Here is a 14,320-nt window from a genome sequence, read left to right as displayed (position 1 = left end):
ACAGGGAGCCTGCTTCTCCCTCTTCCTCTCCCCCGCCTGTCCCCTGGCTTGTGCTCATTCAATCTCTCTCTCAAATAAATAAATAAAATCTTTAAAATAAAGAAAAGATGCACTATGTGATCCCATCATTGCTCCTTTCCCCTCTTTCTTAACAACCTCAGGACTCAGATGAGTCTGTTCTTTTTGTCTGAATTCCAGAACCAACAGAGCTGAACTACATCTGAACTTAGACAAAAGGCAATATAAGTGAGAAAGGAACATTTGCTATGACAAGCCACCAAAGTTTGAGGGGGTTTGTTATCACAGAATTATCTAGTCTAAGCTAACTCAAAAATTCCCTCTAGGAAAGCTTTAAAGATTATTTCAGTGGAAATTGGCCCACTTATTTCTAGCTGTAGAGAAGAAGAGACATCATAACATGAGTATGTAAAGAATTAGAGAAAAAAAGAAAAGCTTATTTTGGAAGAAAAACACTATGATCTCAATTTTTGACAAGTCTAAGAATAAACTTGTGCTGTCTTATAACCTAATAGAAATATAAAGGTAAAGCACAAGTGACAGAGAAAATGGGTTTATCGTAATATGTGATGGGCAAAATCATTAAAGTTCACAAATTCCTTAAGGATATGAATAGAGACACAGAAAAACAACAACAACAAAAAAGTATGTGACACTAGTCCTCTGGATCAGCCTAAGAAAAGAGAAAGAAATAAGAGAAAAGCCCAAAAGAGCCCATGAGAGACCGGAGAACTGTAGAATATTATGTGTTGAGCAAAATAAAGGAATCAAGGCTTCCAGTATCAAGAATAATATGAACTAGGTCATTTTAACATTTTCCTTTGAACCTATTAAACGTACTAACAGAAAAGAAGAGAATAATAGGACAAGAGAAAACTAAAAATAAAAACAAAATCTAGTTAGGCTGACCAGCTAAGGCTAAATCAAAATCCACAGAACCAGACCAAAATGGATGAACCCAAAATTGATGGATCAGATCAAAACACAAGGGACAAGATGGAAATGGAAGAAAATGTGATTAATTCATATCGGGGAAATAGCTATGCCATTTGAAGGAAACTGCTGAAGAAATTTCTGCCTGAAACTAGTTTGTGTCTCCAAAAATGTGACTCCTCTCTACATGTTTTATCTAGATAAAATATCTAGAACGGCATGATCTAATGTGGTAGCCATGAGTCACACGGGTTTACTGAGCACTTGAAAGGTGGCTAGTCTGAATTAAGATGTGCTCTCACTGGAAAATACACACCAGAGTTTGAAGGTTTAGTAACAAAAAAATCTAACTTTTCTATATTGATTACATGTTAAAATGGTAAGATTTTTAATATACTGGGTTAAAGAAAATGTTATTAAAATTAATTTCACTCATTTGTTTTTGCTTTTTAGAATGCAGTTACTAAGAAATTTAAAATAGCCCACCTGACTCATATATTTCTACTGGGCAGCACTAAGCTAGAACAAGCAGTGGGACAACTCAACTCACAAGCTAAACCTGGCTGTCTCCTTCTGTATAGTCCACAACCAAGAATTTTTAAATAGTTGGGAAAAAAAGTCAAAAGAATAATCATATTTCACGATACATAACAATTATATGGAATTCAAAATTCAGGGTTCACAAATCAAGTCTTATCGGAACATAGCCCCCACTCATTCGCTTACATGTTGTCTGTGGCAATTTTACTCTCCAAGGGCCAACCCCGGAGCAGTTACAGAGAGACCATATAGCCTACAAGCCTAAATTTATGTGGCCCTTTACAGAAAAAGCTGGCCACCTCTTGATCCAGAGTAATGTCCTAATTGAAAGTGTTTACCAATCCAGGTTTAAACAACCAATGTAAGTTTTTTTAAGTAAATGAAAAAAAATATGACTTACGAAACCCAAAAGCCATACAAACTCTGACATGTACCTGTGCCTTTTGCAGCAGAAGACATGTTCACTACTCTCTCCGTTGCCAACTGTCCCCCTCTCTCCCACCTCACTGGCCACCTTACAGTTCTTTATGCCCAACAGGTACATCCCTTCTGGAACATTTTAGCACAACAAGTCCCTGCACCAGAAATGCTCTTAACCCAGACACCCAGAGTTCCAACTCCCTTAGCACATTCTATCTTTGGTCACATGGTCCCTCCTCATTGATTTCAAATCCCCAGTTGAAAAATTTAGTCAGGCACCTCTCACACTCAATACTCCCTTATCCTGCTCTATTCTATCCTGATGTTATACTCTGTAGCGTTTATCACTTTCTAACATACCGTGTTATGAGATCCCTGCATCTAAAGCTTTTGGTTTGTCGTCTGTCACCACGTACTAGAAAGTAAGCCCTAATGGACAGGGGTTACTATTTTATTACTAATGTGTTCTAAGTGTCTAAAATGTTTTCTGGCACAAGTATATAGCCAATACATCTCTACTGAATTAATGAAGGAAAGAACACATCCTTACCCAACGAGAGCAGATTCCTATAATTCTCTAGCAACACTTCTTTGTAGAGGTTCCTCTGTTCAGAGCTTAGTCCCTTCCATTCTGCATCCGTGAAGACCACAGCCACATCCCGGAGTGTAACCGGTACCTAAAAACAAGCAGTAGGTTAATAGACAGCAAACCACCATCCATTTTCCCAGTGTGAGGAGTCGATCCTTTCTGATGGCCCTGGAGAGCCTGGATATGTGAGAAGTTGACCTAGTTCTTTTCAGAGTACACAGTTCTCTGTATCAAGTTCTTTGGGCCCCTACAGGCTTTGTGTTAAAATCTAAGGGGCACACAGCTGACACATAAAAACACATTCCTGGCCCTTGGGATTTCGCTGGCAAAGAGATCTGCGAATCAATCTGCAAGCCCCAAGCAATGCTCAGGAAAGTGACCTTGAGGATTCATTTTATTTATTTTAAACTCTGAGATGGAAGAGGAGAGGATGGGCTGGAGAAGGAGAGCACAGGTACATGGGGGCTTGTGCTGGGCATCAGGGGACGGTGAAGAGTTAGAGGAAAAAAATGGAACAATCTTCAACTGCAAAGAAAAGATGGGGTCAGTGATGTGCATCTGTAAGAGAGGCAGGTTACTAAAATCTGTCTTTGTAGGGACACCTGGGTGGCTCAGCGGTTGAACATCTGCGTTTGGCTCAGGGTGTAATCCCCGTCCTGGGATCGAGTCCCACATCGGGTTCCATGTGAGGAGCCTGTTTCTCTCTCTACCTGTGTCTCTGCCTCTCTGTGTATCTCTCATGAATGAATAAATAAAAAATCATTTAAAAAAATAAAATCTCTCTTCCCTGCCCTAATGCTAAAAATAAAGCCCCTAATGCTTCACTTGTCACATAGCGAAGAATGTCACGTGTGCAAAACAGTTGGCAGGGGAATGGCAGTAATGTTCAAGGGAAGGGGCATTTACAGATAATTTAATCTTCTTTTAAAACCTGACACTTTATCAAGGTATAATTTAAAATTCACTGCTTTAGAAGATTCACCCATTTTAAGTACAGGCATTCCTTGTGCAAATCTCAGTTGCCATAGTTTAGTTAAATAACACCAAACCCCGACCAAAATGGTTCAAATGTCAGTTACTGTGGCATATTAACTGCAAGTAACCGCCTCAAGCAGACTCTGAGGCCAGCTCTCCAGTCCGCCAATCACTATGTAAATGACAGGTGCACATCATGGCCAGTAACCAATTATGTCACTTCTTTTGAAGTCTACCTCCACACACTGCAGTCCTTTTACTATGAGTAAGGTCACTATTCTATGTATGGGCCTATTTCTGGACTCTTCTGCTCCACCGGCTCACCTGTCTATCCTTATACCAATATCCCTGTCTTAATGACCCTGGCATCATGAGAGATCCTGATAGCTGATAATCCAATTTTCCAACTTTGTTCTTCTTCAAGAATACCTTGCCTATTGGGGGGCATATAAAAACATATAAAACATATAAAAACAAACCATGAAGAAAAATGAAGCACAAATACTACCATAAATGAATCCCAGGTACAATGTTGAACAAACACAAAAAGGTACAGACTATGTGATGACATTCATTAAAAAACAACAACAAAAAAAAAACGCAAAAAGTAGGAAAGGAATCTGTGATGTTAGAAGGCAGGAGAGGACTATCCTCGGGGGAGTATCGTCTGGAAGATTAGAAGGCTTACAGGAGTGTAATGCTCACGAGTGGCAGTGTTCTGCGCCTTGATCTGGGCACTGGTTACATGGCTGTGTTCACTTCCTGAGAGTCTGGGTACATTTCTGAACTGCATACTTTGCTATATGTCTATTACAACTCAATCAAATATAAAACAAACAAAAACGTTAACCTGGTCGGGTTAAAGTGCTTCTTTTCCTCAGAAAACTGCTGATGATCTACAATGTCTGCCCATAGCAGTGGTGCACAATGAGGACACTTCTTAGCTTACACACCTGATCTTCAGAATTTGCGGCAGCAGGTGAAAGTGCCAAAAAAAAAAAAAGTGATGTGATCCACATACTTTTAATACTCTGTGAACTAAGTGCTCACAATTTAGATTTTTAAAAAAGATTTTATTTATTTATTCACGAGAGACACAGGAAGAGAGAGGCAGAGACATAGGCAGAGGGAGAAGCAGGCTCCCTGCAGGAGCCTGATTCAGGACTTGGTGATCCTGGACCCCAGGATCACAACCTGAGTCAAAGGCAGATGCTCAACCACTGAGCAACCCAGGTGCCCCTAGATTTTTTTTTAACAAGGAATTTAATAGGTATTTAACTTGAAAATACTGGAGACACATTTGATGATAATGCTTTTCACACCAAACGCTCCAGGCATAGGGTCTGATGGTGATAGCGACCCTTGAGGACCACACATAGCATATTACCCCTGACCACAGATATTACAGACGGAAGCAGGCATAAAAGGAATGAAAGGTTCGCAATGTGCATCCCTCCTGAAACTCAGAACAGTACAAAGACTCTACAACTCTAATTCTCTGATTCCTATGAAGTTACTTCTTATAACCTAAGCAGTGGTGCTTTGTGATCACACATTTACCTGGGCTCCCTCAACTGCAAGTGTACTTTAACTGTCATCACTAGGGCAACTGGCCTTTCTACTGGGTATTTTAATTTCCTGAAAAAGAGAAAGCATATAGCCTGTTGGCCTCATGGAACTGCAGCTTCCCCTTAACTGTTCACCACCCAAATCCCCATTGTTTTCAGCAGCACTGCTGAGACTTCAACCTCCTATGCTAGTTCCAAATAAAGCCAGTCACCTGAGGGAGCACACTGCTGGTTCAGTTCTTAGACCTGCCTCTCCCCCAGGGGAGGATGTTGGCGCCTCTTGGCAATTCTTGGGAGCTGGAGCAAGGAACAAGATCAGCTCTCAGTAACACTCCTGCTTGAAAAGAGGGCCACTAAACAGCATGTTTTTTTTCTCAGCTTGCCCCTCCTGGCTCAGGATCCTTGCCCTATGAGCAAACTGGAGAAAAGGCAACAGGTCTCTCGTGATTCGTATGATTTTACTCATATGTGGAATTTATGAAACAAAACAGATGAACATGGGGTGGGAGAAAGAAAAGAGAGAAACAAACCATGAGAGATTCTTAACTATATGGGGCACCTGGTGGCTCAGTCCATTAAGCAGCTGTCTTTGGCTCAGATCGTGATTCCAGGGTCCTGGGATGGAGCCCCTCTCTCTCTCAAATAAATATATAAATTAAATCTTTAAAAAAAGAAAGACTCAGGATGCCTGAATTGCTCAACGGTTAAGCTCTGCTTTTGGCTCAGGGTGTGATCCTGGAGTTCAGGAATCGAGTCCCACATTGGGCTCCCTGAGAGGAGTCTGCTTCTCCCTCTGCCTGTGTCTCTGCTTCTCTCTGTGTGTGTCTCTCATGAATAAATAAATAAAATCTTTAAAAAAGAGAGAGAAAGAGAGAGAGACTCTTTAACTATAGAGAACAGACTAAGGACTGATGGAGGAGAATGGGTGGGGGATGTGCTAAATGGGTGATGGGCATTAAGCAGGGCATTTGTATGTAACTGATGAATCACTGAATTCTACTACTGGAACCAATATTGCACTGTATGATAACTAGAATTTAGATAACAATTTTTTTTAAAATTCAGCAATACAAAAGTAAAAAGATGTCCAGTGTGCAGTTTTCTTAGGGCAGATATGGAGTAAAACTTAAAAGTACACTTAAAATTTTAATGATCTGTTTTTCAAAAATACCACTTACATTGAAACGCTTCCTGGACTCTTAATATATACTCTGGGTATATTTTGCAACAAAGAAAAACACACAAATGACTAAGACAGTCTCTGACACACAGGCATGAGCCAATGCCTTTCCTCTTTCCAAGAAATAAAACATTCGGCTCAGGTCGTGATCCCGAGATCCTAGGATCAAGTCCCACATCGGGCTTCTCGCAGGGAGCCTGCTTCTCCCTCTGCCTATGTCTCTGCCTCTCTCTCTGTCTCTCATGAATAAATAAATAAATAAATAAATGGAATCAGGGAGAAAGAAAAAGAACGAAAGAAAAAAAGAACAAAGAAAGAAAGAAAGAAAGAAAGAAAGAAAGAAAGAAAGAAAGAAAGAAAGAAAGAAAGAAAGAAAAAGAAAAAGGGAGAGAGAAAGAAAGAGAGAGAGAGAAAGAGAATATGCATTCATTCTCCGGGAAATAAGCCAGCATTTCAGGGGGAAAAAAAAAAAAAAAACTAACCCGACTCACCAGCATTTGGGGCTTGCCTTCCTTTTCTTGGAGCCCGTCAGTAGCTGGAGAAGGCAAACCTGGGGGAAGAAACAGCAGCTCTGAGGGGTCGGCGCCTATGACGCCCCCAGAGCAGCTCCTCTGGGCCGGAGGGGCAGGAAGGAGCCCCTGGCACTGAATCATCCTCCCCAAACCCCAGCTCGCTGTCCCCGCCCCGGTGCCTCTGCAGGCCCACCAGCTCTCACCTTCCACTGTGTGATTTTGAGTCCGTTCCTTCATGGTCTCTGTGTCGCCCCTCTCTTTCAGAGGCAACACCCATCCCCTGGCCCTGCTCTCAGTGGGCAGAAGGGCCAGGCAACATCATGGCCCCAGAGTCAGCCTGGCATCTGCCGTGAAATTCTGCCCAAGGGCCAGTGGAAGTTACCTCATCTCCAGATCAACTTGTGCTGCCTGTGCTGCCTGGGCTGACTTCTCGGTGTCTGACATGTAAAAGCCCATCCTGCTTCCATGAAGCCAGGACCTGTGCTACGGAGATGCCATTCGACAATGCAGTGAGCTTGACTGTGGGCCGGAGCCCAGGCCTCCTCCACAGGGGCCCTGTCCTCTCATACCTCCTCATTTGACGTGGCGCCTCAGGCTCCAGGGCTTCCTCGGACTTCACTTCTTCATCCCTTTCCAGCCTGTATACCCTCAAGTCTGGCCCCTGCCACTCTTCCTTATCTGTCAAAATGCACAATTCCAGGGCACCTGGGTGGCTCCATGGTTGAGCGTCTGGCTTTGGCTCAAGGGTATGATTCGGGGGTCCTGGGATCGAGTCCCACATCGGGCTCCCCACTGGGAGTCTGCTGCTCCCTTTGCCTAGGTCTCTGCCTCTCTCTCTCTGTATCTCTCATGAATAAATAAATAAAATCTTAAAAAAGAGAGAGAGAAAGAAAACCAGTAGTCAATTCTACTTATAAAACTAGATGCAAAAATCCTAAATAAAACATTAGGAAACTAAATCCAGCTGTACCTTAAAGAAATAATAAAACATCATCACCAAGTAGACTTTATCCCAGAAATGGCCAAGACAGTTTAATGTCAGAAAACCTACCATGAGAGGACAACTTCCAGTTGTCTTTTAGTAAACTGATTAGGTGTGTAAGTGTTTGGATATATATATGTGTGGATACGTGTGTATAAATCTAAGGTAAAATATTTCTACCTGAGAATCTCCTTGTTAACATGTGACCCAACTGTTCACATTTTTGCTGTACTGGCGTCGTCACATCTATCCATCCACACAGGTGGGTACACGGACATTCAGTGTAGCAAACCCTTCAGGTTTTCTGCATGCATGTAGATTGTCATAAGAAAATATAGGAAAGATGGGATCTAAGGGACTTAAATATTTACAAAATATATAAATGAGTGTAAAAAACCAACTTCAATCTGGATATTGTTATTTCCCAGAGAAATCAATTTAATTATCTTATTTTTAAAAAAAATATATCTTATTTTCACTGTCTCATCTTCCCAATGGTGAATAAATATCTCTCTTACTCCATTACAAGAGACCTCAGGAATGAGAATCTATCTATGGCTATACAGAAAGTATAATTCATATTATACATCTGCAGAAAACAAAAATTGTCAGCACACTGTGTCACAAAATTCCACATCTCAACAGTCCCTCATGGACAGGATCTTCTGGCAGTGCACTGACTGTAACAGGTGTCTCAGACACGGCAAGTTATACAATTTATATACAGTACATCCAGATTCATTTCACTGTCCTTTTCTGTTTGCCAAGTCCACTGTGACAAATCTATTTCCTTATAAAAATACAATCATTTGGAGGTATCAGTGGCTCAGTCGGTTAAGCATCTAACTCTTGGTTTCAACTCAAGTCATGATCTCAGGGTCCTAGGATGGAGCCCCATGTCAGGTTCCCTGCTCAGTGGGAAGTCTACTTCTCTCCCTCCACCCCTCTCCCTGCTGGTGCTCTCTCGCTTTCTCTCTCAAATAAATAAATAAAATATTTTAAAAAAATAAATAAAAGACACTTTGAAAAAAATCGTAATTAGGGGGCACCTGAGTGGCCCAGTCTGTTAAGCATCTGCCTTTAGCTCAGATCACTGATCCTGGGGTCCTAGGATCAAGCCCCAGGTTGGGCTCCCTGCTCAGTGGGGAGCCTGCTTCTCCCTCTCCCTCTGACTCTCTCCCCTGCTCATGCTCTCTTTCTCTCTCTCCCTCTCAAATAAATAAAGTCTTTTTAAAAAATCATAATTAGGTTTTTTAAGATAAAAAAGCTAAACTATAAAAAAAAAAGCTAATCTATAAGGTTTAGAGATGCATATTTAGGTGACTGGCCTTAGTGAAACTGAGGGAAAGGTTACTTTTGGAAGGGAGGGACGAAGTTGTGATCAGAATGAAACAAATGGAGGGACATCTAAGGGGAGACCAACAAAGTTCTCCTTTTTGACCTCGGTGTTCACTTCCTTCTCATTCTACATACCCCTTTTGTGTGGCTTTGTTTCCTGTGTTGTATTTTATCATAAAAGGGAAAATATATAATGACACAAAAAATAAAACTGTGGTGTTAGGGCAGGAACAGACAGTAAATGGAAGAGAATAGACTCCATGAATATTTGGGGTTTTAGTGTATGGTAGATACAGCATCTCAATACAGCCAGGAAGGATGGCCTCTTTTCATAAAGGATTGAGGCAAGCTGCTATCTGATTGGAAATGAGATTCTTAGCTCACATCTTACATAAAAATAAGTTCCAAGCAGTTTAAGAGTTAAAGATTAGAAACAAAAAAAATATAAACATTTTAGAAACATATAGAAGAATATATAGAGGACTGTGGGGAAAGACAGATCTCTAAAATAGAAAAAAAAAAAATAACACTATAAAATCCAGAACCCATTAAGGAAGAAGTGGATAAGTCTTACTACATATTGATTAAAGACTTCAGTTTAACCAAAGACATCTTTAGGAAAAGGTGGGGTGGCATAAACATGTATGTGTGTGTTTAATCTTTGTCTTTTCATAAAAACAAAATACTGGAAGGATACATAGAAAATTAGTAAAACTGATGATCTACGGGAAACAAACCTGTCTTTATTTACATTCACATTTATTTATATCAATGTGTCCTGGGATGCAAAATATCAAAACAAAATCTTAAGTAAATGAATTTAAATTTAGCAAAGTGGCAGGATATAAAGAGTCAATATGCAAACATTAACTGTGCTTATAAATATTGGTAGAAACAACTGGAAACTTACATTTATTTTATTTTTTTAAGATTTTTAAAATTTGAGAGTGTGTGTGCACACGAGTGGAGGGAACGACAAAGGGAAAGTGAGAGAAAAGTTATTTATTTGAGAGAGAGGGTGTGTGTGCGCGCATGAGTGGGGGGAACAGCAGAGGAAAAGTGAGAAAATCTCAAGCAGACTCTGGGCTAAGCGTTGGAACCTGATGCGGAGCTCAATCTTACGCCCCCAGGGATCATGACCTGAGCCAAAATCAAGAGTCAGATAAGCTTAACCAACTGAGCCATCCAGGTGCCCCTAGAAACTTACATTTATTTTTTTTATAAATTTTTATTTATTTATGATAGTCACACAGAGAGAGAGAGGCAGAGACACAGGCAGAGGGAGAAGCAGGCTCCATGCACCGGGAGCCCGACGTGGGATTTGATCCCCAGTCTCCAGGATCGCGCCCTGAGCCAAAGGCAGGCGCCAAACCGCTGCGCCACCCAGGGATCCCGAAACTTACATTTAAAAAAGCATTTCCAAAAGCATCAAGAACACAGATGTATAGGAATAAACTTATAGAGAAAAGTTGCTGGGGGAAGGATGGTGGCAACCTGGTCTGGAGTAATATTCTCTGTAAAGGCCCCTGACCTTAATCTGCCCTGGGATCCTAGAGAAATAAACAAGGTCTCTGTGTCTCAAATAGGACACAAGATGTCAGAAAAAGCAAAGGAACTTCGTCCATGGTTTGGAACTCAGAAAGCACTGTAGGAATGCACAAGGTCAGTGGTCCACACCCAAAAGTGGGCTCCAGGAGTCCAGAAGTCTTCTCTTTCTCCACCCACTCCTCTCTGGGCAAGCAGGGATATAAGCAGGTGGTGAGGATGAAAGAGGTACTGTGAGCTTCAGGACTATCTCCTGGCCCCCAGATACCAGGCTAGAAATCCCCAAGTTTAAAGGAGGGGTGCTCCCCTTCCTTTGAAGGAAAAAGAAAAAGAAAGCTTCAGATCCCTCAAAGAAGAATGTAGACAGCTTCTAACGGACAAAATCAGGTGTGGGCATTAGAGTACAACCTACCCTGACATGTTCCTATTAAATAGGGAATTGAGGGACACCTGGGTGGTTCAGCGGTTGCGCATCTGCGTTTGGCTCAGGGCGTGATCCTGGAGTCCTGGAATCAAGTCTCACGTCAGGCTCCCTGCATGGAACCTGCTTCTCTCTCTGCCTGTGTCTCTGCCTCTCTCTGTGTGTCTCTCATGAATAAATAAATAAAATCTAAAAAAAAAAAAATTAAATAGAGAATTGATCGTTTTTAATGCCTCTGGGCTTCAAGTTGTAATATTATTAGGAACAGTTAACATTTACTAAACTCTTACTGTATGCCAGACACAATTCCAGGCACTGTACAAATTTTACCTCTTGAAGACCCCATAGGCTAGGTCTTATGATAAACTGAGGCAGTTATAAATCTTGCTCAAGCTGACAAAGCTAGAAAGTTCCTAGATTTGAACTCTAGCTGTACAGTGCCAAGCCATTTGCAACAGTGGTAATGTCAGTAGTGGTCAAGCCCTGTAACAACTAAGTGTATCCACACATAGCATTGAGGGGATGTATATGGAACAAGATTGGCTGCCCATTTATTAATGTTGAATATAGGGGCTCCTGCGTGGCTCAGTGGTTGATCTTGGCTCAGGTCGTGATCCCAGGGTCCTGGGACTCTAGTCCTGCATTGGGCTCCCCACAGGGAGCCTGTTTCTCCCTCTGCCTAGGTCTCTGCCTCTCTGTGTCTCTCATGAATAAACAAAATCTTTAAAAATAAATAAATAAATGTTGAATATATGATAGGTCCATGGGGGTTCATTGTACTACTCTACTGGTAGGCTTACAATTTGTCCTTACAAAAAACTAAAACTAAAAGTAAAGCCCTGATTCCTGGACCCAATCAGATGCCAGAAATGAATCCAAGAGTCAGCAAAGTCAAAGTCAAAGGTCCCCGTCCTACTGAACTCCACTAAGTCCCAGGCCAGAGGTTTGACCCACAACACACAAAGGAAAATCAGAAAAGGGGGAATAAGCCAAACTGGCCACTCACATGACAACCAAACTCCAAAATCTTTGCCACAAAGCAAAATGCCAAGACAAACCTGAGACAACAGGTCCCAGAGAAGCAGACCTACCCCCACTCAAAAAACTGCTTAGATGCAAGCCCCACTAGTTCAGTCCACCATCACTATAGGATGTTTGTCCCAGGCCAAAACTTCTCCTACTCCCCCAAAACCCCCAGGGACTCCAAACACTGACCCCCAAACCAAGTATATTTCAAACACAGCAAGCTCATCTCCACCCACCCAACCCCAACAAATCAATGCGTGTTGGATGTTCCACATGTTGGGGCCAGGCGGGAAGGGAAACTCCTCAAGATGGCGGATACGCCAAAATGGCTGAGGTTCCTGTCACCACCTCCACTTGGGACGCCAATGGACCAATGACCTGCTGACAGCTTGAGCAGACCCTTACACCTCTCCTTTGGACTTCCCCAACCGAACCCAATGCCCTTCAAACCCCAGAGGAGGAAGTCACCTTTGACTGGTCGAATTGCAATCCTTCCTTTGCATAGTGAGGATCACTCTGACTGGTTGGATTGCAATCCTTCCTTTGCATATGAGCCAACCAATAGGAAACCGTTCTGCCTTACAACGTTATGTAAACCCCCTACCACCTTGTCTTGGCGCGACTTCCTCGACTCACTCTCTTTCCCCCGTGAGTCGTGGAACCTCGCCCGAGGGTGCCTGCAATAAAATCTGTTCTTGGACCCTCGCTTGCCTTGGCGGTCTCATTTCCACCTAGTTACTAAAAAACTTAACACCACACACTCCAAATGATGGGCCCCAAAGAGTAAGTCCCACCAAAAGCAACAACCCAAAACCTGACATTCACAATCAGTCCTGGGTTTCCACAACCAGGCCTAGTTGCAGGACCCAAGTAAATACCTCCTGAGCCAAATGTGGAGGTCGAGAAAGATTAAGGCCATCCCACCTAAAGTTTAGCATTAGCACAAGTACGGCCATCTTAGGTCCCTGTGAATAAGACTGAACTTTATGGGAAAAACTGCAGAATGTCCTCAATGTCCTCGGCAGGGCAGGTAATCCCATATCAGAAAGACAACAGAGCTCAGAATTGCCCTCGGCAGAGAATCCCATATCAGAAAGACAACAGAGCCCACCCCGGTAGAAAGTCCCATATTAGAATGAGAACAGAGCTCAATGCTCTTAAGCCCCATACCAGAATGTAAACAGAACTTGAGAAATTCCTCCACCCCTTCTGAAAATCCCCTAGACCAGCCTATAAAAAACCCAGCTGTAACCCACTTCGGGCTCCAAGTCTCTGCTCCGCTGTGTCGGGTACACTTGGACCCAAGCTCGAGCTTGTAAATAAACCCTCGTGTGTTTGCATCGGTGTCGGCTCCTTGGCGGTTTCTCAGATCCGCAATCTTGGGCACAACACCAAACGCACGAGGGCTCCACCGAACAGCGGGGGTGTTTGTTATTTGACCCTGGCTGAACTCAGCCCCACACTCAAACCCCGCGGACGCACACTGGAGCTGTCCCCATTCGGGGACTGTATGGCCCAGGATATGTCCACTCCCTTCAAAAATAAAAGTTATGCAGGCTCAAGTCACTCGGCCTAGCCAGGGAAGGGAGGTCGGCGCAGCACCCCCAGCTCAGGGATGCAGGGCGGGCTGAGTGTCACCCTGCTCCCCCGCCCGTGCGCGCCCCCTCCTCCCCACAGGTGACCCCTACCCCCCACTCCACTCGCCGGCCTGAGCCGCCGCACTCCCCACCTGCCGCACTCTAGCTGGGTCCCTGACCCCAGGCCGGCCCTCTGCCCACCCTTCTAGCCCCCCTGGAAAGACCCCGAGGGGCCGAGGACCGGAGGAGGACTCGCTCCTCGCCGCGGGCGGGATCCGGCCGGTCGGCCCTTGGCCCGGGCGGGTCCTCGCCAGAACTACACTTCCCAGAATCCCCGCGGGCACCGCCTCCCGCTGCGGCCAAGGCGGCCGCTCCTCGTTCGCGGGTCTCATTTACTAGGACGATGACTTTGGCGATGACAGCCGCCCCGTAAAACAAGTCGTGGTTTCTGTATAAAATCACAGCTCCCTCTGCGGGTTCTCCGGAAAGACTACACTCCCCAGAAGCCTCTGCGGCAGCTCCCTGCACAGCTTCGGGATCCAGATCCTCCCTGGGAGGCTGGGGTCTGGCGTCCCAAAGCATTTGTGGTTTGGCTTCTGGCCTGAGTTTTTGCATTTCAGCTTTGTTTGCTTTCCTCCCGTGACAGAGCTAAATTTCCATAGGCCTAGGCTCTATGATATACACACAGCCCTCTGC

At 43.6% G+C, this 14,320-nt stretch overlaps 1 protein-coding gene across 2 annotated transcripts; it reads right to left on the bottom strand.

Moving 5' to 3' along the window:
- Positions 1-2,394: 2,394 nt before the first annotated feature.
- ZNF343 (zinc finger protein 343) lies at positions 2,395-14,032 on the bottom strand. Of its 2 annotated transcripts, none has more exons than XM_025469062.3 (3): positions 6,939-13,685; positions 6,715-6,773; positions 2,395-2,588 (listed from the first exon to the last, which is right to left on the bottom strand). In XM_025469062.3, exons 1-3 carry the CDS (start codon positions 6,970-6,972, stop codon positions 2,427-2,429), a joined length of 255 nt encoding a protein of 84 aa, XP_025324847.3. In that variant the 5' UTR covers positions 6,973-13,685; the 3' UTR covers positions 2,395-2,426. The 2 variants fall into 2 exon arrangements, with proteins under 2 accessions (XP_025324847.3, XP_048956724.1); XM_049100767.1 differs by lacking the exon at positions 6,939-13,685 and adding an exon at positions 13,777-14,032 and having other exon boundaries at positions 2,511-2,588.
- Between the last annotated feature and the right edge of the window lie 288 nt (positions 14,033-14,320).

Source organism: Canis lupus, chromosome 24 (genome assembly GCF_003254725.2).
Source record: "Canis lupus dingo isolate Sandy chromosome 24, ASM325472v2, whole genome shotgun sequence".
NCBI classification, from domain to species: Eukaryota; Metazoa; Chordata; class Mammalia; order Carnivora; family Canidae; genus Canis; species Canis lupus.
Note: the sequence above shows the minus strand (reverse complement) of the source record. Positions and strands in the feature narration are given on the sequence as shown.